A 27,532-nucleotide genomic window follows, 5' to 3' on the forward strand; every position below is an offset into this window, starting at 1 on the left:
GATGAAATTATATTTTTTAAATGCATCATTCATTAAAAAAATATTTCTATATTACACAATTATACCCAATCACTAAATCAACTACAAGCATTCAACTCACAGTTTGCTCTAGGAATGCTCTCAACCTAAAAACAAAGGAGTAACAGTAAGACACAGATTTCACACAGGACGTAATTATTATAAACAATCGAGTGATAACAAATACGTAAAAGGAACACTACTGGACATAGTTGCTGTTATTTAAACATCCGCCATTGCTGAGGCCCGACAATAGAGTCGCCGTTTTCTTGCTCTTGCTTGTTGTTTCGATTGCCAACAAGAATAAAAAAGGTGCAAAGGCAATGACTAATACAGCCTTGTGATGTGACGTGGCAAGGAGTTACGCCTACAAATTAACGAATAAGTGCTCCGCCCACAGCAAAAAGCCTTTCAAATTTGCTAAAAAACACAATTCAATATGGCTGAATTTTTTTAAACGTAATTTCAAATTTAGTAGGTACTGAAAACATTACCGACTGGCTGTAAACAAAGCAACGATTTTATTGTTATTTTGTCTGTTTCTCTTGAACGCCGTCGACGACCCCGTTGTGTACGTAGCATTATTAATGAATGTTACATATTATAGTAGTTGTGTCATTAATTGCGTTTGGTCAGCAGCTCAGGATCAGCGAGCGGACGATCGCCTCCCACACTGACGCGCGAGCGCACCGCCTCACTATGATATTGAGCCCGAATGGTGCGCCCGCACATCGCAATACGTTATGAGAACCAATACTTGATAGCCAGTGACTAAGTGTCTGTGAAACAACTGACAACAAAAATTTCAGTGATTGTGTTGTATTGTTCAGACAGGTTTGTTTTTTTTATTATTTATAACTGTTGTACGACATTTGATATTTCTATGTTTACACTTAGACTGTAAGTTAGGATTATCTTTTTGTAAAATGTTTAGGTACTGTGCAAGTAATGTAATTTTCTGAAATTTAATTTATTAAAAAACGTATATAAATAAGGTATAGACAACTTGAAAGTCAACAACTTTCGTCTTTATTGGCAACAATTTGCGAATTGTAGAGACGTTTCTTTTGTGGCGCAATTCAAACTTCATAAAAATCTATAAACCGAAGATACTTACTTACTCGTAAATTGTAACTTTACAATTCATATATAAACTAAATACTTGAAAATTTTCTACTAACAAAACCTTATACCTATTAAACAAATATATGCCAGTCAGGTATTTACAGTTAAAATTCTACTATTGGTAGTAGATTAGTACTTTACAATCGATAAAAACAAATCTCTCGTATACCTAAACTTTGAAAATCGGAACAGTTCATCATTGAAGAGACCCTGAGATTTGGACAAGGTCGAAATGACGTCATTTATTATGATGATGTAGTTGTAGGACATGTGGGCTGCGAGACAGTACAGCTACAGCCCGCGACGGATGTTGTGTATACATGTATTCATTCCTCTTATAATTGATTAAGTGCTCTACAACAGTGTGCGTCTGTTAGTCCATGAATGTATAGAATTGGATAGGATTACATCCGGTGATAGTTCACCAGCCATCAGAAAGCGAATGCACTTTGTTGCACCAGGTGTATAGGTATGCAACGTGCAATCACGTGATACCTATAACTACGAGTAAGTAGACATTACGAAACTGGTTAGGTATAGTGGTATCGCTTAAATAGCTGGTTTTATGTAACTGTCAACATTAATAATACTATATAGATTGATTACAGAGATTGTAATATTCAGACAAGATTCAGACAGTTTGTATGCATTATTAATGTTCTACACTTAACATATTAAGTGACCATTTTACAGTTAGTTTACCAACTTTCTACAAACCTTTTAATGGAAACGATTATTTTAATAGTGTACTATAAAAATTTTGTTAGTAGCGTACCTAATTAAATTTTAAACATCCATCATAAAGGCTTTTCAATTAACAATGGTCTTTAAAGTCGGATGGATTTCAAAATTTTAAACATTGTACACGAAAGAATAATATCTGTGTAGAAAATTATTTATCCAGCCAATTTTTAGGACTAAATAAATTTGTATCTTTAATCAAATTACTCTCACTAATCTGTTAGGCCATACGGCATACGGGGTTTCTCTACACTTAACACGTTTCATAACATTTCCATAGAGCCTTCTAAAAGTTTCCTTATAGTGGAAGTTTAAACAGATACACACCAAAAGTTTAACGACGTGTCTACAAAATTTTAAATAAATATATATGTATGTATTATATATATTGTGTATACATATATATTTGTATCTAAAAATAAGTATCGTAATAGTCAGGAATTTCGGAAATTCATAGTCTTTTTGAGATTGAGGGAAGAGAATAATAATAAATAGTAATGTCTAGCAGTCAGGTAGATTCCCTAACTTTTCTCCCTGGAAACCATGGTGGTTAAATTCCTTGAGAATTTGTCACAGCGAGCTAATTGACGTAATTTCATTTTCATCTGTCATCGCTCACTGGTATACCGTGAACGTATAATGATAATGCAAGTGTGGTAACCATTTAATTTTCAAATTAAAATTCGTATAAATTCTTTCGCTCATAAAATCAAGGCCCGTCCAAATTATAAACTTCTAGTTTCGTTAGTTTAATTTTGTGTTGATGTTAGTTATTAGTTCGTAGCAAATCAAAATCAGATAACGAAAATTAGAGACCCGATCTAGACGCGAAACATTTTAGAAAATTTCGTTTCTCAAATTGGCGCGACTGAGAATTTAACCCGAGCCTTCAGTTACGCAAAACAATATAGGTGCAATCCACTGCGCTACGGAGGTCGTTAAAATAAATAATAAATTGATTTGTCTGTCAAATGCATAGTTAGTGTAAATTTCGGCTGTCAAGAAGAAATGCTGAATAATGAGTTTGATAGACGCGACATGACCTTAGACGACCTTTGTATGAAGCGGGTGCAAGGTCTTAAACACCATCATTGGAAACTCATTAAATTGCAAAGGCAGTGTACAAACTGCAAATAAGAAATACTACTAATATTTTGTCACGCTTGTCGAGACCAATATTGGGAAAGAAGTTGAGTTATGAATTATTTACTGTGGTATTCCTACCAGTTTGATAGACACTTAAAAAATAACGGCTGTAAAAATATAATAAGTGATACTCGTAATAACAAGTTAGAATGTGCAAATAAAACCCTTTTTATGTATGTGATAGGTAACTTCACTTGGATCAGTAAGCCCGTTTTGAAATTCCATGCGTCGCTTTCGAATCCCCCAGCAATGAATATAAAAATATATAATCAACAATTTATTGTAAAATAAATTTAGGTCAATAATAAGTATTTATTATTACTCATGACTCAAATTTCCAATTGATAGCATTGGTAACTACTAATGTTATCAATACTAGAAACTGCTATATCTTAACAACTGTTAAGATAAAGCGTAAAATTTTGGATAAAATTATATAGATATAATTGCCCACATGTGATATATTATTTTTAGTCTAATTTTTGTTGCGGCTTCAGTAAACCTAGATGACTATACCAGCCTGATAGGGAATGTCTGAATATGGGTGATTATACGAGCCTAATAGGGAATGTCTGAATATTCGTATCAATTTATGAAGAACACCTTTACCTACAGATAAGTGATATTTATGCCTACAATAGTAGAATTTTTTATTATATAATAGAAGAAAATTATTTATTTGCTAAAATGTGTTTATATTATAGCATTATGTTAATCAACAGTACCTTCAAATCACCACCGCCTCAATCGAAAATTACCAATTCATGTTACAGAATACAATCAACGAAAACATAGATAGAAATTATACATTAAAATAGAATTAAAACCACATAAAATTAATTTATAACAACAATAGAATAACTTCAAAATAAACACGTAATAGATATCTGTCTTCAATTTGTATTAAGTCACTATGACTCAATTATATAACTGCTAAAAATAAATATATGCATTTAAATCTCATAATTTTATTTAAAATAAGTACCTACTTGTACTGTGTTTCACTGTCTTTACCATAAAACGTTTTTAACGTTTAAAACTTTTTTTTTTCTTTCTTTTTGCCAGCTACATTAAATGCATGAATTTACATAGATAAAGAAATAGAGCACTTCCAGATGGCGTAACTAAATCATACGCCAGATTTAAGGTTAGACTTTCAGGAACCTAATAAAATATCAATAATTAATGTTTATTTTATTGTCCATATTAAGATCCTATATATTCATTTTTTTCTTTTAATATCTACCTCAATAGACAGACATCGTCTAGTTACAATATTATTGTATTAACAAGATTGCTCTTATCCCGTTTTATCAGCTTTCTTAAATAATTTCCACGTATCCAATTCCCTAAACAAAGACTGTGGAACATATCGCAAGTCTTTTAAATAATAATTTGTGATTGATATAATGGAGTACTATCAAGTCACAACATAAACACTGAACTAAAATATTAGGTAGTTACGTATAAGCTAGGTATGTAACATAGTAATTATTTTTTACAAACATATATTGTTCCCTAATTAAAAGCAAGAGTTCGAAAAGATACTTTTCATATTTCAGTTACAATGTGTATGATTTCGACGTTCACATAAAGTGTATTGTCGCATATAAATATTGCATTTGTTGATCTATGGGTAAGCTATAGTGACAGTTCGCCCACGAACGCGTCACCGCTGCCGAATATGGACCTTCGATTTGCATTGGTGTTCAAACCTAACGAATAAATTACCAGTAACCATATTAGAGCTCGGAGAACGGTATCCCATATAAGAACATAATTTACGACAATTATTTACCACTGAATAATATGGATATAGTTATACGACTCAATATTTGGAAGTGTCAAATGATAATAAACAAATTTTCCATAATGGTTATTTTACTATTGCTTGAGGGAACTTAAGAAGGTATTATTAAACCACAATTACCGGACTGTAATAAGAAACACCTGCATAATATAAAGTAACCAAAAGCAAAAACCTCATTATGGAAGACATTGTGTCATGCACGTAGCCAGCTTAACTTTATCAACGGCGTCTTATTTTATTAGTAGTAAAATCCAAACAAGTCTTTATGATAGAAAATATTAAAAAGTATATTCTGAGGAATGAAACAGAATTAACATACGAAACACAATTGCAAGCAATGCAAAAAGGTAACGTAGAGTATATCCAACGGATGTCCAACGTGCGGAACAGATGGAAAGTGTTCAGCATAACTACTTGTAGAAATATCAAAATCACTGCAAAAACAGTTAATCGCGCCGCTCCAGTACCTCAAAATAGAAACTCAAGAGTTTGTGCACTTACCCACACTTTAGGGTGATGTAAACGATCGCGCTGCGCGAATATTTATGGGCTATTAAGCACTTGATACAGTTCATTGAAATTAACCTCATCGATTCGTGCGTATTCCAATTTTAACAAACAAAAATATATATTTCCTGTTTATATCACTCTAGTTCATGTTGTGGTCTCACCAATAGGTACTTAATAGATAAAGGTAGGTACCTAGTTTGTTTCCAATAATTTAATATCAATAATTAATATTGCCTTTGAATGCATAACAAGATACAAGTCATATACAACATCTAATAATGGATGGGCATTATAAATATACTGTATTATATTGAGAATCCTGACTGCTGATTCTCCAACGCACAGTCATAACTACTAAGCTGAGAATAACCATGTTTCGATAGTAAGTTCCTTTTATAACTTACACGAGTAATAAGAAAGGATTTTTCAAAAATCAGCCCCTAAGAATGTAAATATAAAGGTGGGAGTTTGTATGAGACAGTACATTTTTTAATCAATTAACATAAAACTTATCATATATCTTCTTCTGTTACATAAAAATAATAAAATAGTATTTTCAGTATTTCTCTAAATTCATCTTGTTAAATAAGGGATAACGTTATTTTTAAAGAACACTCCCTTCATAGGTTGCTCACAATTTCGATTTCACCTTGTAGGTATATCCTTACTTATTATATAAATGTAATAGTGAATGTGTTTGTTTGTTATCTTGCGAGCTTAATGACTTAACTAATCAATATGAAATTTGGTATATACATACTATGTGGTATTGAGAAGGTTATAGGCTACTAGGACAAATCCTGGTTAGTAAACATATTCCGGTGACGCGGACAAAGTCATGGGTAAAAGCTAGTAAAAAATAAAAAGACAACACTGCAAAAGTTAAGACAGGTTTACTAGATGTTTAAGATTTTGTACATGAGGGAGTTAAATGGTATTCTACTTCCTACTTCACCTTACGATTATCATTACTCATTATAACAAGAAAATTTTATGAGGATGCAAAGCAAATGTTACTCAATCGTGCTTAAACGGGCAAATGAATTTGAATGTAATTCGGTACAAGGGTAAATTATATCCTTGCTTAACACAGGATAACTTATACATTGATGCACGTGGGTAAAACCGCGGGGAACATAATACTAAAATATAAATACTAGCATAATAGTGTTTTTAACACATAATGTCTAGCGCTGTTACGGTTTAATTGGTAAGTGGAAGCGAAGCAAGCATTAAAATCATGTAATGACCGTAAATGTTTAGTTTGGAGTCAAGCGAAGAGAAAATCCTCGTTTTCGGGTCGAACATATTAAGCACAAAGTTGACAAAAAGCATCGTCCCACTGTACGTAGAAACGAATAGCAAATTGAAATGTCGTGTGCGGAACGGAAGGCTTTCAACCGTCAGTGTGTTTAGTTGGTCAAGCACCGGATATGTGGCAATGCCCACTGCCATCAATGCCAATTTACTACGCTTATTCTGGCCACATATCTACGGCTGCATCAACGCACGCGCATGGAAAGTTCTTCCTCTCGAAGCTTATTATTAGTCACGTTTTGTCCATACGATAGGATGATCGTAATATACACATCTATTGGCAATACAAAGCAATATTAATATCGAATGTTTTGTGCAGAAACACAAATGGTCATCATTTTGATCGATTGATCAAATATCTTAATCCTCACAAATAACTACAACATGGAATATTCGAGAGCATACATAGTACACACACATGCACAATGCAGTGGTTTTTTTTACATATAATATATACATGTCAGACATAATTAATGTTAGAAATGTAAGTAGTTAACTCAATTAGAGAACGCTGAGGGAAACTAGTTAGTTTGAATCTAAGCATAACAAGATATTGACCGTTAACGAAACGCGGCCGGTATATCTCAAAAACATGTTTTACATTTATGCTAATAAGTGTTCCGATATGGTATTAATTTATATTTGTAGGTAAAGTTTAGTTATTTATTTGAAGAGAAAAAAAAATGAACTTAATAAATATAAAATATTATTCGATTGAATCTCAACTATTTTCTGTGGCTTTGAACGTTTGAATCAGTATATGGAGTATACTGTGTTAAATAAATATATAACCTACCTGTGTGCCAAATTTCTTTCAAATCTGTTTTTTTTTTTTATAGTTCACGGTACAGTATTTAAGGCATCTCATCCTCGCTATTGGATACGGCTGACGGGATGCCTATAGAAGAGGGTACATGGTGTGTTAAATAGTAATTTAAGCGCGATATTTGAGGAGCATCAGGAAATTTCAAATCCGTTTATCCGTTTAAGCGCAATTGAGTAAGAAACATCCAAACATCTTTACAAACTTTTCTGTTTATAATACGAGCATTATTAATACTAAGTAGAATTTGATGAAAAATATATTATAAAAAGGAAAGAACTTTTTTAGATAAGTAACTTAATATTACGAACGATTACATCGTTTGTAATATTAAATTACTTAGAAATATAAGTAGATAGGTATGATTCCATGTTTGTATTATTTGCCAAATAAGTGCATCAGTTACTATATACTAAGAAACATAGAACTGACAGTACCTACCTAGGTACGGCGATTCATCTCTTTTACAATGGATAAAACTGAACAAAATATCTGTACTTAATCTTATTTAATCTTACTCTGAATCATTTCAAGGTGGGCGAGATAGTTTGTGCTTATTTAAATAATGATTGTTGAGTTATTCACAATGTACAGTATACATATTATATCTACTCGTATATGTAACCGACGCACAATTTTATAGGTAGTTATTTTTTATATGGACAAATATGGTATTTGTATAACATGACATATTTGTCTAATATTGAATAATTAATTTCTGTATTTAAATTGCTGATTAGAAAGACGTCCTGGTGTCTTTCTAATAAAAAAATGTTAATAAGGAATAAAAAATGTTATTTAGACATGTCTTAAGAACATTTTTTTATTCCCCAAAAACAATAGAGCTTGAAATTTTATCAATGTAAATAAATCCCATCCTATCCTATCTATGCATATTAATAAAATTTCAAGCGCTGCACGCAAACAAACATAATTTAATGCACTAAGAGTTCCTATATCTACCCCATCAAGGATTATAATTGCGAGTCTTAAACATGCGTAAAATTTTTGTATGAAGATTTATTTATAGCTTAGTACTGGTATTTACGTCCAATTACATCCGACGGTAAATTTATTAAAACAGGTTGAGCGGTTTCGAAGAGTTTAGCGTGAACGAACATTATGACACAGAATTTTTATATTATATATATATATATATATATATATATATATATATATATATATATATATATATAATATATATATATATATATATATAATATATATATATAATAGTTAAATTAGTTTAAAGCTCGTTATAGACATTTTTAGAGATGCTTATATGGTTATAATCCGGGCACATAAATATGACATAGGTACTATATCCAACATAATAGAGATCAATCTTATCTTTTTTATCATTCAAATTTGATTTCAATTTATAAACCACTAAATTCAATTTAGAAACCACAAAAAATGTTCACATATCTGTTCCGTTACACGGAAGATAGAATCATCTTGGAGTTTGGAATTTTGGTCATGAAAAAAACAAAATATTATGATCTAATATAAATAATTTTACACTTTAAAAGTACCTGAAATGAAAAAATATCTATATATCTTATCTTATATTCGCGTATGGGGTCAGTTAAACTATTGCACGTCGACTTGTTGAGAGCTTTTCCCTGCATTATACAATAATTTTATAGATCCTACCTTTATAATATCCTACAGTTTGAGATATTTATAATCTCCTGGTTCCTAATAAGCCAATCCCAGTAGACACATACGCATACTTGCAAACGAATCATTCAATAACGTCAACATTTGCGCATCGGGTGTTCCATGAATTCCGATACCTCACTGCACAATCTGTACAATTTGTCCGAAGACAGAGCCATCTTATATAATATATGCCTTACCGGCGTGTGTCCAGTTAACGCACCCATTATGAGTCTTGTCTGTTGTCGGCTTACACAGTAGATAAGTTTATCCCATCCTTAAGCCTTGTCGTTGGGGGTAAGATATTATTAGTAATGAGGTCTAATAGCCTCATTGCTAGCAATATTCTCTGTTAAGTCGACCTCCACGCGGTATCCCCCTGGAAACCATCATGATTAATTCTTGTCGTATCATCATGGTAGGCCAACTGACCTGCATTCATTCTCACCTATCATTTTCCACAGATGCCCCGTCGGTGTATACCAATAGCGCAAGCGGGGTAACCCTTTAATTTTCACCTATTAAAAAAAAGCCTTGTCGTTATAGAAATTTTTAGAATGACTGATAAAAATAAAATATCTAAGAATTTAATATGATGAGATGATAGTGTTATACGATTTTATCGCTTCGATTTATAATAGGAGGACAAAATATATGCAAACATATGGAGGCGCATTTAATTTTTCGTGACGAAAACGTGGACAACATAGTAAACAGCCCAGAAATTTAAACAAATTATTAATAAGACAATTTAATAAATAATATAAGTAAAAATTAAAATGTTTATAGTATAATTATCCAATTAAATTGTACGTGACTGCAGCTACAGTAACTAGACTTTCACTAATTCCATAGTTATAAAGTTTAGTATTAAGATAAAAAAAAATCTGTGCAATCAATTATAATTGAGTTTGGTAGCATTTTCACCGTGACTCGGAGGCGTGACCGACAATTAGGGCGAAGCGCCCGTACCGGTAGCGTGCAGATAAACCCATAATATAAACCCACAACTAAAACATTACAGACAAAGTACAAGAAACAACGGATGTGGCTAATTGCTAAGACGATTAGAGATCACTTTTACATTATTTGTGGCACCATTCATCAAGAAAATATTTAAGTTCCACTATAATTTAGAATGTTGGTAGACTTGTGAGCTGTTCTTGAGTTCGCGGGAGTGCTTGTGTTGCTAAGTTCATAGAGGATCATTTATTTTATTAGAATTTTATTAGAGTACCAATAGGCCATATTCTTTATGTTCTTGCCTATAAACCTTTTGTATATAACCGTTCATATTGAAGTGGCAATATTTTTATGGTATCTAATTTAAGAAGTACTTGAATTAGGAACTATTTAGATAACATTCTGTCAATGATCTTAAAAAAAAAATTTTAGTGCATTGAAATAATAAATTTAACACACACTAGTATTTTTATTGACTAGATATAAATATGTGACATAATCAAAAAAACATAAGGCCAAACAAAAGTCACTCAGCCTCATATATCTATTGCTAGCGATTTGGTCTGACTTCACACGAGTAGATAGAATTTTCAAACATGAATATATAGCCTATGTTGCCTGCTAATAATGCAATATTCTATAGGTGAAATAATTTTTAAAATTAGTTGAGGAGATTTTGGTTTTATCCATTACAAACAAACAAACAATAAAATCTTACCTCTTTGTAATATTAGTACAGACTAAATATTTATACAAAACTTATGTAAAATAGAATGAATATAAAAATTCCATTTTCATAGACAACAACAAGAAGGGTTTTATATTTTCAATATAACAAATGGATTTCGAAATACATATATTGGCCCGTGCCGTGTTATTGTTATATTTTATGAGTAGCAAACGGATTAAATCATTCTGACACTAAGATAAATAAACATACGCGTACAAAAGGAGATTGGTATCATTGATAGATAAATGTGTTTGGTGGCTCAGAAACGTTTTTGGGGCATTTTTACTCGGGAGTAAATGTTAGAAAATTTAATTAATTTATAGGTAGATTATATAATAGGTATATTATATTTACCTGAATAACTAAATGCTTGTTTGCCATTCTAAGTTGTATAAAAAAAAACTAAATGTACGTATGTGTGTTATATATAATTATGGCGGATTCGCTTATAAATTAATCGGAAAAGATATTCTTATTAAGAAATTAGTAAACTCTAACAAACATTTTTATTACGTTACAAGTGTTATCAAGGTATTATATTATAACAAATTTCATAATTAATATTTAATAAAAAGCAATAATTTCCGTGTAGTTCCGGCATAGAATGAACCACACCTCTTAGGAAACAGCATCCCTGTTAAAACATCACCAAAACCTACTCTGTTATCGGATTTAATACTTATTTCAGTGCTGAGAAACAAGTATACCAAGGTACGTCTTAGAAACTTTTCCTATTGCCATCTAAGTACGATGTTGAAATCTAAGGTTAATATCGTAGATCTAAATAAAGTCAAGACAAAAAGTTATTATTTGGCCCTATTGTAATACAATAGAGCTGATTGAGCGGCTATGTTGTAAGATTTGTAATGTTATGATTCAAAGGACATAACTACTTACAATAATGCAATAGCTTACAAATAATATGTCATGAACTTTTGAGGCTAATCTATTTTGCAATATGACTGCTTCGCCCTTATCCAATGGTTTATTCAGGTATGTATTTATATATCTATCTAGAATTTTGAAATTTAGTTTCATGTATAGATGTGGTATGTTTACACATGCTTACCATTATCTATTTATTTAAAAAATATTTACATTACATTTTATTTAGTACACTACATTTTGATATATAGAAAAGTGAAGTGGCGGACATAGTTGATGTTATAATATCTTACTATACCAATACAATATATAATATAATACAATAGAAATCATGCATATTTTGGTGTGATGCTGCTAGATATCGACTTTACATTGATTGGAATTCGTCTAATAATTTTTGGAGGATGCGCCCACAGATATGCTATGTAACTGAATTAGCTGTAACAAAAGCATATTTATTCACGCATCGATTTTGATAAAAATTATATAACTAAGCTAAGACAGAATTATTTATATTATGGGAAAATACCAAAATTCGAACGACGTAATGGCACAGCAGTTACCTAGTTACTAGATCGAAAATTGGTCACATTGAAGTGGATTGCACCTATATTGTATATGCTTACGACTATTGTACAAATCAGTACTACTGTACAAATCAGGTATATATCATGTATTTTTATTGACTAATCTTTGTATTGGCACAATATATTTTATCTCGGTATTCACAGCTAAAGTTCGTAAAAAATGACTGTAAATTTACTTAACACATCCAAACTGTATGTATTTATTTTATTAGGGGCTATTGTAAGTGGACAATAATACGAGTTATGTATATAGTTTTACACTATATAAGTATATGTTATCTTCGGTACCTACTGTAATGTTACCTATAGTCAATAGATTTTACTTTAGAGAGAGGTTAAAAGATGTCTTTTTTTACTTATAATAGCTTTTTATCCGCTACTTCAAACGCGTGAATTTTATTGCTTATTTTGAAAATAAATTACATAGACTACTTCTAAATGGCGTATCTAAGTAAAACATTTTAAGTTAAACCTTCCGAGGCACGATTTTCAAAACCGAATTCAATTTGGTGCAACACTTGTTGATATGATGAACAAATATGAACAGGCAGACATACTAAAATTACTGATTTGGCTTCTATTGCTCTTATTAAGACTCTTCATACGAATTTTTCAAATTAATAAATTGATTTACAATTTTATGATTCTACGTACTAATTTGATATTGTTAATATATACCAACATTACAAATAATTGGATTTCGGCTGCATATGCACCTGTTTAGCTAATACGTCATACAAGAAAGATATACAATATTTGAATATTCTTATTAAAAACTTTTTTATCAATCAACTTCAAAAAGAAGGAGGTTCTCAATTCGGTTCTTTTTTTATATTTATTACCTCATAACTCCGTCAGTCTCCGATTTATATAAATTTTTTTATCTGAAATAACATACAGATTGATCTCATAGAAATTGTATCAAAATTTGTTCAGTAGTTTAGTTTTTAAACTAAAATAATTGGTTTTTCCATGACTGACGTGAACTAATTCAAAATAATATTTAACGTTTTAATGCGAGTACTTCGTCAGTAAAGATAATCTATCTCTAACCCATTTTTGTAATTTCGATATCGTTTTTAAATCATAAATTATCAGATATAGTTTTTAAAACAAAACAACTGTATTTTGGTTTAAAAACTATATCTGATAAAAAAACAACTGACTTCAATTGTAACACAGCTGAGGTTTTTTTTTTTTTTTGTGGAACACAATCTTAAATATGTGTCTATATAAAGTTACCATTTTTCTTGGCGCAGCAAAAAGCTATTTGTTGCAAAGCAAAATCTACATTATATTTCCAATATCTATACCTATTTTATAGCGTATTATTGGAATATACCGCAATATTATGTGATAATTGAATTAAAAATAAACAGGTGCACATACAGACACCATTTTCTATATCTGTTTATGTTTGGGGTTGGTATGATGATATTTTTTTCTTTTTCATTCGTCTTTATTTGCAGTCATCTCATTATTGACTCCTTCTCAAGCTCTCTCTTCTCTTGTCAATCTCATATTAATCTTTTCGTCTCTACGCATCACATGTCCATACCAAAACAAATTATTATTCAATTAGTTTCCATATTTTCTACTCGTATAATAATACGACTAAATATAAAATTACCAATAAGTAATTTTCCGACTTCTAAATATATAGAAATCATTTAAATAATATATTTTAAGATATCAGTATTAAAACTGCGAATGTACGAGTAAATGTCTAGTATTACATTAAAATGTTTTATCTTAAATGTTGATATTATTACATAATCTTTAGAGAGGCTTTGTAAAAATGTTTGCAGTGTGTTCGTGTTTCTACTGCCAAACATTTGTACTTGCATGGCTGTGTACATACGTACTTATGATAGTAGTAGTAGTAGTTTTTCGGTCTGGAGAGTACGTCTTAGAGAGAGAGAGAGGAGAATCTTAGTCAACAGGACAGGATATATGTCAGCTTGCTCGTTATTCCAAGTTTTTTTTTTTTTGATGAGTGAAAATGGTATGGTATCCCCGCCTGCGCTAACGGGATACGCTGGCGGAGCGCCAGTGAAGGGTGATAGATGAGAATGAAAACAGGCCAGTTAGCCCATCATGATGAATTCATCAGGAATTAACCATGATAGTTTCCAGGGGGAACCGCGAGGAGGTCCGTTATTCCAAGTTGCACGGAAAACCTAAATCATTAGCTGACATAAGACCAAAAAATAAGATTTTAGTGCGTAACCTGTTATAATATTATTAAGTACTATTTTGTAAACTGTATCTTTATTGCGTTCCAATGGGCGAGCACTTCCATTGTTTGGTGTAAACGGTTTACTGGTTTTTGAATTTTTTGTCGGGTTGCATCTTTGTTCTACCAGTATGGCACATACCTACATATATGTGCCGTGATTGTTATGAACAGTTACAACATGAAATATTTAAAATCGGATGCGCGAGAAGTTGTGTTTCATAGTCTTAATAGATAAATATCTCAGTGTACACAAATTGAATTGAATAATTCGATTTTTATACACAAATATATTATTTACCTATTATTTTTGTATTTTAAATTCTAATGCTGAACATAAGCCTCCCCCTTGGCGGGTTTTGCCCGTAGGTAGTTACCTCGCTTGGCAGGCGGATTGGCAACCGCAGTTAGGTTTTAGAGATGTTTTAAGAAGAACGCTGCTGCCCATCCCTCGCCCTCCTTTAGTCGTCTCTTCCGACACCCACGGGAAAGAAAGGGATGACCTTTTCTATACCGGGACCACACGGACCCTACTAGTAGCTAAATCATAAAGTCGCATCATTCAATCATCAGAAACCATATACCTACTGTAACTACAATCAAAGCTTAAATTAACATGGTCTAAGAAGATGATACAGAAATGATCTAGAAAGCTGCTACAGTTCTATAACTTAGCTTCTAAACTACAAAGTTGATTTAAAAAAATAATGTGTATAGGTAACACTTAGATCAATTCGTAATCGTAATGATCGTAAAAATATTGAAAAAAAAAAATTATACCTAAGAATTTGTTATACTAGTAAATTCGAAGTTTTTATGTATACTAAAATTACAAACTATTCTCGCTCTATATACATATGTACGTATTGATGGGAGCTACGATGATACAGTCAGGCATAAATATCATGATGTATTATTGTAACTTTCAAACGAACGAATACATTTCATTATTTTTTTTTAACTAACCTGCAAACTTCCTTAAGAAAAGATGTCCAGTTTCATAACCACAATTACGGCTGTTAGTTTTATTGTTATAATTATCTTTTCTGTTACTGTTAAATGAAATATAGGTATCTAGCTCTCACTAACCACTAGGTACTATACAAAATTTTGCAGTCGTCGTGATAGTCTTTCTGTGTCAATATCTACTAAACATTATTCTTACATTCACTAGTAACAACTAGTAAAGTACAACCTATTAATTATCATTTCAATAAACTTAATAATAGAGAATCGTATTCAGAAATAGAAGTTCAAATTGGTACACAATTATAAAACAGATAAACAATATTATCGTACTTGTATCTACTAATAACACTAATGGAAGGGGAAATAAAAATAATTTATAATGTTTTACACATCTATGTACTCATGGCATGCTTATTACATTACAATAGTCTTTTGGTTATTTAGTAACTAAACTTCAAGGTAATATTTAGTCATGGTTTATTCATAGTAAATCTATAAACAAATATTTTCTCAGATAATCCGACAAGCGTTGAGAATGAGTGTCCATAGCTGTGTGTATATAGTACTTATTTATATGCAGGTATCTATAATCATGAGTTATATAAAACGGAAATTAAAATATGTAAGCAGCTCATAAGAATAAAGCATTAAATCTCCCTATCTAAATGAGTCGTCTTACTTAACAATACAATGTATATGTACTATGTACCGAAACAGATCAAACTAAATATTTGATTTGTTTCGGTACCACGGCAATGTTGTAGAAAATGCGGGTGCTCATTATGCAAATTAAAACAAAAGTACACGCCGAAACAGCTTCGGTTCATTAATACTGGAAACATCAATTATACTGCAATAAAATCCATAAATTGGAAACTATGGACCTAAATATATGAAAGGTATTCTGTTCCTTACAATGAAATCAGAAAACACAAATTTCTATAGCAAATTACAAGAAAAAAAGTTAAGGAAACTATAATAGAGAGCGCAAATCGAATCCAATTACATGATTCTAGAGAACAAAGTAACAGGGCTTGTAGCACGCGTGTAGAATTAATTTTATAGTGTCAGGAGAAATTTGGAATAATTGGCCCTTCATTACTCTTAATGGACGGCGTAACTCTTTATTGTTTAAAAATCATACAAGAATTGGGATTTTTATATGAAACGTAAAATTTAGGTACCTAACAAACTAGTGTAAGTATATAAGTAGAATTAAAGATGAAATAAATCGTTCTAAACGAACGGCGGTCAATAAGATTAACAAACAGATAACGGTAACTAAAGATGCCAATCATGTCGATTTCACACGCATGTTTATACAATCGATTAGCGTTTTTAATGAAACCTAAAATGGGCTTTAGATTTTTAAACGTATCTCATTTTGGTATACATAGTAGATCGTTGTACTAAAAGCCTTAATTGTGCTATAAACGAAACGGTTACCAGATGTTCGTTCAACAAATTAATTTCAATTAAATAATAGATTTAATTATAAGTTTAGAGTACTACACAATACTACCAAAACAATTTATTTCAATCAGAAAATTGATCAGTAAATAAAAATGCGTTTTCTTTTTTTCAGATGCCAGTGTGGTTTAAGACATGACTCGGGACAATTACGAAATGAAAAGTAATCGACTGTCGCGCGGTGGTTCACTATTCGGTGGTGATCCCCAAGTACAACTGAGGACGGCATTGCGTACAAATGATATTGTGACCTTTAAGAAACTCATCAACTATGTTGACCTTGAACATGTTTATGAATATCCAGACTATAAATCTTGCCTTGAACTAGCAGTCTCGGAGCCAAAAAAACAAGATTTCATAAAACTTCTGTTACAACACCAAGTTCAAGTGAACAAATGTAATGAAACTCATAACGCCGCTCCAATTCATTTTGCAGTTGAAAACGGCAACATAGAAGCACTGAAACTCCTGCTAGAAGATGATAGAATAGATGTGAATATTAAAAGTAAAGGGAACACTGCTTTGTTGTTAGCCATTAAGAAAATAGAAGATCTCGAGGACGATCGCGAGCGAGAATTAGATATTTATGAGGATATGGTAGAACTTCTTCTTAAAGCTGGATGCAATGCAAACTCACCAGATTTAAAAGGCATAACACCAGTTTATTCCGCAGCAAAACAAGGTCTAGAGAGAGTTATCACCCTGATTTTGGATTACTCTAAAGATCCTATTGATCTCGATAGTTACAAAGATAGAAGAGGTAAAACGGCACGTGATTTTTTAAAGGAAGCTTTTCCGCATTTATTGGATAAATTTAATTCTTCTTCAGAAATCGTCGAAACTATTGATAATGATAAATTATTTTCGTTTCTGTCTAGACATGAAGAAGACAATTTTATTCGAGACTTCTCAAAGCTTGTTAAGAAAAATGAACATCGACCGGCACTAGCAGCCAATAATGGTATGAATACTATGCTACAACTCGCCACAGAAAAAGGACTTGATAAAGTTGTAGGAACATTATTACTATCAGGAGCAGATCCTAATGCCACTTGTTCTGGTAACACATATCGACCTATAGCTATTGCTTGTCAATATGGATTTTATAAAATACTTAAAAGGTTTACAGAAAATGATAATACACTATTCGATCCTGTAAATGATGAATCACTTATCCAGTTAATTATAAAAGGGATGCGATCATATTCAGGAAACTCCAAAGCAGATTATAAAAGTTGTTTGGAGTTATTACTCAGTCATCCTAAAAATAATATTGATGTTAATTATCGTGACATAAAATATAATACAGCTTTACATTATGCTGCTCGAAATGGTGATAATGACACTGTATTAGAGTTATTACGCAAAGGAGCATGCATAGGTATACGCAATCTATTTGATGAACCACCATTGGCCGATATCAATGCTAAAACGTTAGAAACATACTTAAATGAATGTGTTACGACAAACGGCGAACGACCCAGTGATGATGACTACGAAATACATATGAAATACAGTTTTCTAGTATATCCTAATAATAATTCATTAGAAACAGAACTCACTAAAGTACCTTTAATGGATAACTCTAATAATAACGTGAAAGAATATGATGCTATTTTAGCTCCAGAAACAGACGCTCTTTTATATATGACACGAAACGAAGAATTAAGACCGCTTCTAAAACATCCAGTTATCACCAGTTTTCTATATTTAAAATGGCAAAGAATAAGTTGTCTTTTCTACGCAAATATTACCTTTTATTCTCTTTTATGGTTGTGTCTGATTCTTTACATTATATTAGGATATGGAGTAGAACACAAACAACCTAATTCCATTGAAGCGTTGAATGTAATTACTCACATTGGTGCCATAATTGGATTAATACTCTTAGTTATAAGGGAACTGTTCCAGCTATTGGTTGCACCAATAAGGTATTTGCAGAGCATCGAGAACTGGATGGAAATAGCATTAATAATTGTAACCACGTGGATCGTATGTTACGATTCTGCACCAGAATCAACAAAGCAACAATTATCAGCTGTAGCTATTTTATTATCATCTGCAGAATTAGTTCTTCTAATTGGTCAATTTCCGACATTATCAACAAATATTGTAATGTTGAGAACTGTTTCATGGAACTTCTTCAAATTTCTCCTTTGGTATTGTATTTTAATAATTGCCTTTGCACTTAGTTTCTACACATTATTTAGACAAGAAATCGATGATGACAAAAAAGCTCCAAACCCTAATTGTACTGGAAAAGAAGAAGACGAGGAGGAAGACTTTTTCGTGGATCCAGGGAGATCACTGTTTAAAACCATCGTTATGTTGACAGGTGAATTTGATGCAGGTTCAATTAAGTTCGGTACATTCCCCGTAACAAGTCATATTATATTTATTGTATTTGTTTTTATGATTCCTATTGTACTATTTAATTTGCTTAATGGTCTAGCAGTCAGTGATACTCAAGCAATAAGGGCTGACGCGGAATTAGTTGGCCATATATCTCGAATCAGATTGATATCATATTTTGAGAGTGTACTTATAGGGAACGAAACCAGTTACGCGAGACCATGGAGATGTTGGTCATGGTTGCCGACAGATATACAAAATTTACATATAATAAAGCCTAAAACGTTATGCATAAAACCTTTCGCAAAACGAATAACTCTTTTTCCACATTTTTTGCCTAAATACCGCATTATTGTAAAACCAAATCAAGACAACAGAATAGAGATACCAAGGCCAGAACCTTTGGGAAAGTTTGATGACGATGATGAAGATATTGAAACAGGCAGATGTTGCTTAGAACGTTGTAGGAATTATAGACTAGATAGAAGTATCGTGAAGAATGCAAAAACTGTGATCACTACTATGGCAAATGTTTCAGAATCTGACGAAATAAAGGCCATATTTACTCAATATGAGAGAAAAATTGAAAACCTCCAAAACCTATTAGAAAAAGTTCTGGATAAATTAGAATCTCGTCCATATTAATCTTTTTTTTTAACAGTAATATTAAATTATTTCCGACTCAGTATTTTTTACGGAAAAAATCAGTAATATGAACTGCGACAAGAATAACTTATATAAATGTTGTACCTACTAGTAGATATAAACCATACATGCGGAATCCAAGAGTCCATCCATGTTATTAATATATTCTAATCAATAAATACCTATTATTATTAATAGAAATTAGGTATTAAAAAGATTTGTCTTTGAAGATCTTAATACGTTATTATAATGCTAAATTATTAAATATGTTACATTGTCATAAGCATTTATTTTTATTAAACTAATATAAATTGTTTGTGGATTTATTAATCGATTTACATTTACACTATTAATAAGCTCTCATTTCCCAAAATTGCCTCTTTGTGGAATATTTAATTCTACTTTAAATTCCAAACTAAATTTTATAATATATTCACATAGATTCTATGTTTACAGTCTATGAAATAATCACATAAGTCATAGAAAGTAATCACTACGTAGTTAATACCTATCCTTATGTTGTAATATATTTTCTTTTTAAAAAATAATTGTCATTTGTTTTGCCACCGCATGAATTTTTGTAGTCATAGTTGAATTATAATCAGAATTGAGTATTACTTTCAAAAATGAATTCCGACGTGCCACTACGTAGTAGTATATAGACCAAATTTTTTTAAAGTTAGAATAGCAAAGATGTCGACGTCACACATGATGAAAAATAGTAACCGTCGCCTATGGACATGAACTATGGACATCACAGAATGCATTGTGATACCTATGTTACCCTTATATGTTAACATTCCTAAAGACTAGTGTTATGCTGCCCGTAGTGCTGTCTGAACATGGAATTTATTTGAATGGTAGGTACACAGTTACACCATAGCCATGATTAACACATATACTATGTATATCCTAGAATGTATATAGGATAAAAATTATCCTGACTGACGTAAGAAAAGCCGCAGTATACAGATAAATATCATCTCAGCCACCATCCGTCTACTGCTGAATATAACCCTTCCCCATAGACTGACATAAGGAACGGTTCCGAGCCACCAGCACCCACTGACTCCCTGCAATGGATTGAAGTCGTCACTCCAACTAGTGGGGGTCGTCCTATACTATGTTTACCTGTACAGTATCGCCACTCAAAAACCTTTTTTCTCCATCGGTTGTCGATTCTTCAAGCTATGTGACCAGAGGGCCTACCATGAAATGTTTTCCGAAATTTCGGAGCCAAACGAAACAAAAATTTGATGTTAAAATTACATAATAGATGCCGTTTGGAAATATTAAAAATGTTAAAATATTGTTCCTTTTGACTTTTATGATAGGATGTATGACGAACGAAATGTTAAACTCAATTTATTAGTCCAATTTTGGTATAAACAAAAACACGAAATTGAGTCCAAAATTTCGGAAATTCATTTCATGGTAGACCCGCAGGTCATTTCTAGTTCAGGTTGCTTATCCTTTGGGCTATGTCGGCCACTTTGGTTACATAGAAATTTTTATAATAATTTTGTATGCTTATTGTGGTAAATAAACAAAACTCTTACTAAAACTTATGTATATTTGATCATAGTCTAAGTCAGTACTTTGTCCGTGTAATTCCGGCATAAAATGGGCCACCCCTTCTTTTTCCGTGGGTGTCGTAAGAGGTGACTTAGGAAAGGCGAGGGATGGATACGCCTGCCAAGCGTGGCAACTACTGGCAAAACTCCTCAAGGTGGAGGCTTATGTTCAGCAGTGGACAGATAAAGACTGAAATTATGATAAATCAGTACTTACCTAAGTTCTAGTAACCAATTGAAATTCTTAGATATGTAATAAAACTTATATTTAACCATATTATAGGCATGTACTTACCTAAGTTTGTTTTTTTTTTTGTAAATTCACATGACTGAACAGCGTGGAAAACGAGGAACTAAAACATTCTCCCACTACCGTTCTTATTTTCTTGATTAAATTGGCCACATCGGGGCCAGTTTTTCACCAAGCTTAGCAGTACTATTTTCAGAAATGTCTTTTATTGGTAACAAAAAATTAAAAACTTAATGTTTTAATTAGAAAAGTTTTCACTCCTAAAGATTTTTTATCAAATTCATTAAAGTTGGTCTAGCCCTTCAGTGATAAAACCCCACAGACACACAACGTAAGCGGAGTTTTCATTCTCACCTTCCACCTCTCACTGGTACCCTGCCAGTGTATACCGAAAGCGCAGGCGGTTTTATCATTCCATTATTACCCATTAAAAAAACCAGTCCCATTACTAGCAATATCAAAAAGGTCAACCACCACGTGTCCCCGTCCTTGGAAACTATCGTGCTGGATTCCAGGAGTATTCATCACAACGGGTTAACTGGCCTGCCGTTTCATTCTCACCTATTATTCCTAACTGTTACTCCGCCAGTATATACCGTTAGCGCAGGCGGGGTTACTATTACATTATCATACATTAAAAAACCAAGCCTACCTACTTATATATATCAAAAGCACTAGCAAATAGGTGTATGTATTTATTGCTCTCACGTTCCATTAGGCGCTTAATTCGTGATAGGCATTGGAAGGCGGCTATAAGTCATCGACATCATTGTCGTATCAAGAATCAGTCATAGAGCTCGTTCAATATCTTGACAAGAAAACTTTTTTTATTATAATCGTCATCTGTTCTCAAATTTCTTGCCTCAATTCTTGAAAATATCTTTTGGAAAACTGGGTATATTTAACTATAATAATAGAATATACATTATTCATTTATATACTTTATAATTTTGCAAAAGAGAATTAAACTTTAGTGTTTCTTAGATTAAGTTGTTTCCTAGCAAATAACAGAAAAACTATACAAAGTTGTGCCGAATAAAAAGCGGTTACACGTAGTTTATTAATATTTTATTGAAATAAAAAATAACGATGGTATTTACAACCAGCTTACTAAGATTTAATATTGTTTAAATACTTGCAACGATATGTGATTGGCAACAATATATCAAATAATAAAATATAGTATTATTAAGTGAATAAAGTACAATTGAAGTTATCAAGCCGATTATAATTTTGTGTAAATTATCATTAATTAATAAAGGCAATACGTGGGGGAATTATTACACAATGAATAAAACAGTATCTTCCTTCTACGATAATACAGATTGGGTAGAAGTGACAGTCACATAGTTTCTTTTGTAAATGTGGCATTGTTACTAAAATGTACCAATATTCCCTATCGAGGGGTACCACAAATTGATTTGCATTTAACAAATTATTTTTCGTTATGACGCGATACATATGAGTGAGTGAGACGAACGCTTTCACTACTTGCGGTATCTGTTGTTTGAATTTAAATTGATTGTAATTATTATTGATTTCAAGATAATGTCGATTCTACTTTGATATTTATTCTTATTTCCTATACAATGGCCTGTAATTATCTTTTAACATCACATCCTTTAATATTTCAATTCATACATATAATGATCTGAATATATATTCCACTTATTTTTGCATTGCATGATTACAATAAATAACAATGATCCCATGTTTATATGTTGCATATTTGTGACATTATTGAAATAAACACACATTATTTTATCCTAAAAATATAGTACTTACAGAAAAGGCTTGAAAGCATTCAACTTTTTAACAATATATAATACCATCAAAAACAGGCTGTATGATCTAGAAATCTTTGCCAGCTTATTAACAGCAGGTAAATTGAGAACAACATAATTTCTGAGGAGAAATTTAACAATTAGGTGGGACAACTTATAATAATTGAGATTTTTCGAGTAACCGTATCAGAAATACCAAATTGTAAAAATGGCACAGGTCAACAACGTGTACTATGAGAGAAATACTAGATTAAATCACTAAAACATTAGGCTAATAAGCACAGCCTTTTACAACAAATGTAAAATTTAATCTAGACTAAAATTGAATTCACATACAATGACTAATTCCATTTGAAACGTGTACTTCGCATACCTACATCAATCACACTAAAACTATACAGGGTCAGTCATAATGGGTGTATACAAATGAAACCCAGTGATAGTATTTATGAATTTGAATATCTTTCCCCATAGAGTATAATTGCAAAATATTTTTTGATCTTTTCATACAGTTGGTTTTGGTGTAACTCCCATTACGACTCACCTTCATATATAATACTTCGGAACTAATTTCATATCCTAATTTATAATGTCTTTATGTCACTACCAATTCTACACTCTATGATAGAAATCGTATTTTGAACACATACGATAATCCTTTTAATTTTATTTATTTAGTGATAAACCGCAAAGTCTATATCGTTATAGTATATATTATTTTTATAATTGCGAATGACGAAACTTGATGTTAGAATTATTTTACTCGCGTCTATTCAAAGAACACATAGAAGAACGTTTTACAAAAATAACACCGATCAACTAAAATAATTAATGTCATGATAATGCACCAATACTGATATAAAAAATATGAATTACGCGTCCCATATCACGAACCTATTTTTGTGATAATCCCAGTCTGCCATAAACGTATTTCAGCACAATCGCAGTTTGACACAAACGCTATTGATATCCGATTCCAATCCACATCTATAACAGACTTGTATTTAAATTTATAGTATTTAAAAAACAAGATAAAAATCTCATTTTTTAAAACTATATAAATAAAAATCTATTTCCTAATGTACGTAGGCTGCACTTATTCGGCTATTTCGCCGCCTTTTGTATCACTTCGCATTAATATTTACTGTATTTGTTATTTTGTTTTTACTTGGTGCAATAAAGTATTATATAAATAAATATTTATTTTTTGTTGTGCTAATAATGTCCGGAGGTTTGTATAAAAGAAAACTTTTGAAAAATTACATGTTGTCATGTGAATTTTCGAGTTTTATGAGTGAAAATTTTGGGTTAAAAAATTTCCTCATAAAATTTTATAAAAAAAAAAATGAGTAAATGAGGAAGAAGACCATAACCGTAAAAAGAAGGTTTGGTCTTATTTTCTTCATTAAAGAATAGATCTCTTTTCGTGACGAGCCTATATGACAAGCTGCGATTAATACGTATATGACCAAATGCATGCGTGGGGCGAGTAACTGAAAAATATGGCAAATTATTTGTGACGAATCACTGACTCATGAAACCACAATCACCTACAAACAGTTTTAAATGGATATTTAAAATAATTTAATTTAATTATTGAGATTTTTATATCAAAAATACTTGTAGTTTATTTGCTCTTTATGTAATCTATTAATAATATTGTAATTAACTAGTGGAGTTATGGTTAATTTAAGTGACTAACATAATGACATTGTGCACATTGTTTACCAATATACGATATTAATTATAATTGTTAATAGTATAATTTGTACTTCTGAGATTTTTTTAATAGTGATCACAGTGTGGCGTACAAGTTATACGAGTATTATCCTGAACAATATTATTTTAAATCCAATACTTACATTAATTATGCACTATATATATTTAAAACTATGTAAGTATTACTTTATGTGACAAATTTGCATTATTTTCATAAGAAAATATCATTTTGTGACTGAATACATTAGTAAAGAGTTTAAACACTATGGTACACATATTTGTTTAGTTTAACCAGTGATTTTTGGTTGTTATTTCTACATAACTACGAATTTATGATAATATTGCTTGGTAGCTGGCGAATAGAATATGGCAAACCATTACATGGTAAACATCTGTATATTACGAAATGCACAGATTGTCATTTTTATAAAAATTGATGTTCACACATGAATCTGTCATTGCACGGAGTTTGATGTGTATAAAGGTGTTCACACTGAGGTGACGAGTTTAGTGCGCGAACGCGCCGGCCGCCGCTAGGAGGCGCTAGCCTTCTTATCGCTATCCATCAGCTTGTCGTCCGCACAGAATTTTTCAAGTTGTTTCACGTAGTATGTGTTGAAGTTCAGTCTAAAAATAAAATTTAGTTTATAGGTAGATTGTGTTCCTTCCACTTACAAAAACATTTATGAAGTATAACTTTCTTAAAATATTAGATCTGCAGACCTGACAACCTCTGAGGTGTTTCAGATACTAAATCCCTCGTTGTTTACCTCGACTGCCCAAGCTTTTACATTCGTACCTTATAATGTATGATTTTGGAGGGAAAAAGATTGTTAGTAATAGGGTCAATTAGCCCCATTACTATCAATATACCCTATCAGGTCGACCTCCACGTGATTCCCCCTGGAAATCATCGTGGCTAATTCTAGTTGAATTCGTCAGAATGGACTAACTGACCTGCTTTCATCCTTATCAGCCGTCAGCTTGTTTGTCATTCTAAGTAAAAAAAAGGTCAATATTGCTCACAATGAAGTTCCACGTCCCTATCACTAACAATCCTTTTCGTGGCATCTATAAAATCACAATATATCACTAGATGACTAATAGCAATTACACTATCCATATTAGGAACACTACCTCAGTTGATGCTTTACACAATGCGCAATATAAATTTATAAATTGATTTATTTGATTAATGGATCTCTGTTTAGTGTAACGGTTGACTGGTAGAGAATGCTAATCAGACTATAAGTCCGACCTGTAGACATATTTTAATGTGTGCAAAAGTGTAAATAAAATATAAACGCAGATTACCAGATACTACAGATAAGGAGTGTCACATACCTGGCAGATATGTTCAATAGCTTATTGGTGTTGTTGTCGCGGGCCATCCTCTCGATTATTGCAAGCACGGAAAGCAACGCGGCAGTGAAACGCAGACCGTATCGGGAAACGGAACGGGAAAACGAGTCTGCCGATCCGCTCGTTGTGGATCCACAACAGCCGGTAGTCTGTTTATAACATAATACGGGGACACGATTAATTTATATAAAAAGGCACAATAATTCACAATTCATAATTCACAAAAGACACATCTCCTTTATTTTATTGTAAAGCCTTATTTTAAAAGTAGTTATGTCGCGAAGTTTGCCGTTGGCTTTTTCAAACAAAATTTGAATTTTACAAGATAATGATAAATGGATATAAATAGATTCTAACTAGCAGCCTGGTACGGTGCTGTTTTTGACGTTCAGGAAGATCCGTAAATATTGACAGTTGTATACGAACTAGCAATTTCCGTACTTTATGGCAACATAGTAAAAATGTTATCATACCATGACTATATATATATAGTTATATTAATATACTAAAGATAAGATATACAAATAAAAATAACAAATTTCTATACTGAGGATTATAGAATTATTAACACTTAGAACGAAAATTTTCGATTATAAATAAACAAACAATTATTATTTTTTATTTATTACATCAGCTGTTAATTGTCTACTAGTGATCATAAACCTTCCTCATAAGGGGAGTTTTGACAGTAGTTGCCACGCTTAGCAGGGGGGTTGGCAACCGAAGAAAGGCTTAAGTGATGTTTTAGGAGGAACGCTGCTACACGTCCTTCGACCATTAAGTGCCCTTAGTCGTCTCTTATGACACCCATTAGAAAGGAAGGGGTCGCCCATTCAATGACGGGACCACACGGC

General features: G+C 31.8%; 3 protein-coding genes across 4 annotated transcripts in view; 2 read left to right on the plus strand and 1 right to left on the minus strand.

Moving 5' to 3' along the window:
- The first annotated feature begins 602 nt into the window (after window positions 1-602).
- On the plus strand, window positions 603-20,305 carry LOC113523465 (transient receptor potential cation channel protein painless-like). The gene is made up of 2 exons (XM_031907434.2): window positions 603-852; window positions 17,108-20,305. Exon 2 carries the CDS (start codon window positions 17,128-17,130, stop codon window positions 19,987-19,989), a length of 2,862 nt encoding a protein of 953 aa, XP_031763294.2. The 5' UTR covers window positions 603-852; window positions 17,108-17,127; the 3' UTR covers window positions 19,990-20,305.
- Window positions 20,306-22,866: 2,561 nt separating this feature from the next.
- Window positions 22,867-27,532, minus strand: part of LOC113523392 (gamma-tubulin complex component 2-like) — a 31,723-nt gene continuing 27,057 nt past the window's right edge. For both annotated transcript variants that reach the window (XM_052902339.1, XM_052902340.1), the window contains 2 exons: window positions 26,661-26,827; window positions 22,867-25,943 (listed from right to left, as the gene is read on the minus strand). In XM_052902339.1, the coding sequence (XP_052758299.1) occupies window positions 25,850-25,943; window positions 26,661-26,827 (261 nt within the window). In that variant the 3' untranslated portion in view covers window positions 22,867-25,849. The remainder of the gene's footprint in view (window positions 25,944-26,660; window positions 26,828-27,532) is intronic.
- The window catches only part of LOC113509131 (transient receptor potential cation channel protein painless-like), a 31,235-nt gene continuing 29,064 nt past the window's right edge, over window positions 25,362-27,532 (plus strand). Inside the window, exon 1 of the mRNA XM_052902338.1 lies at window positions 25,362-25,491. The gene's annotated coding sequence lies outside the window, so the exon portion shown is untranslated. The remainder of the gene's footprint in view (window positions 25,492-27,532) is intronic.

This window comes from Galleria mellonella, unplaced genomic scaffold (genome assembly GCF_026898425.1).
Source record: "Galleria mellonella isolate WM207_F2 unplaced genomic scaffold, CSIRO_AGI_GalMel_v1 utg90, whole genome shotgun sequence".
NCBI classification, from domain to species: domain Eukaryota; kingdom Metazoa; phylum Arthropoda; class Insecta; order Lepidoptera; family Pyralidae; genus Galleria; species Galleria mellonella.

Excerpts from the sequence above, each read along its gene's own strand:
- LOC113523465 (XM_031907434.2), top strand. The coding sequence starts at position 17,128 with ATGACTCGGGACAATTACGAAATGAAAAGTAATCGACTGTCGCGCGGT.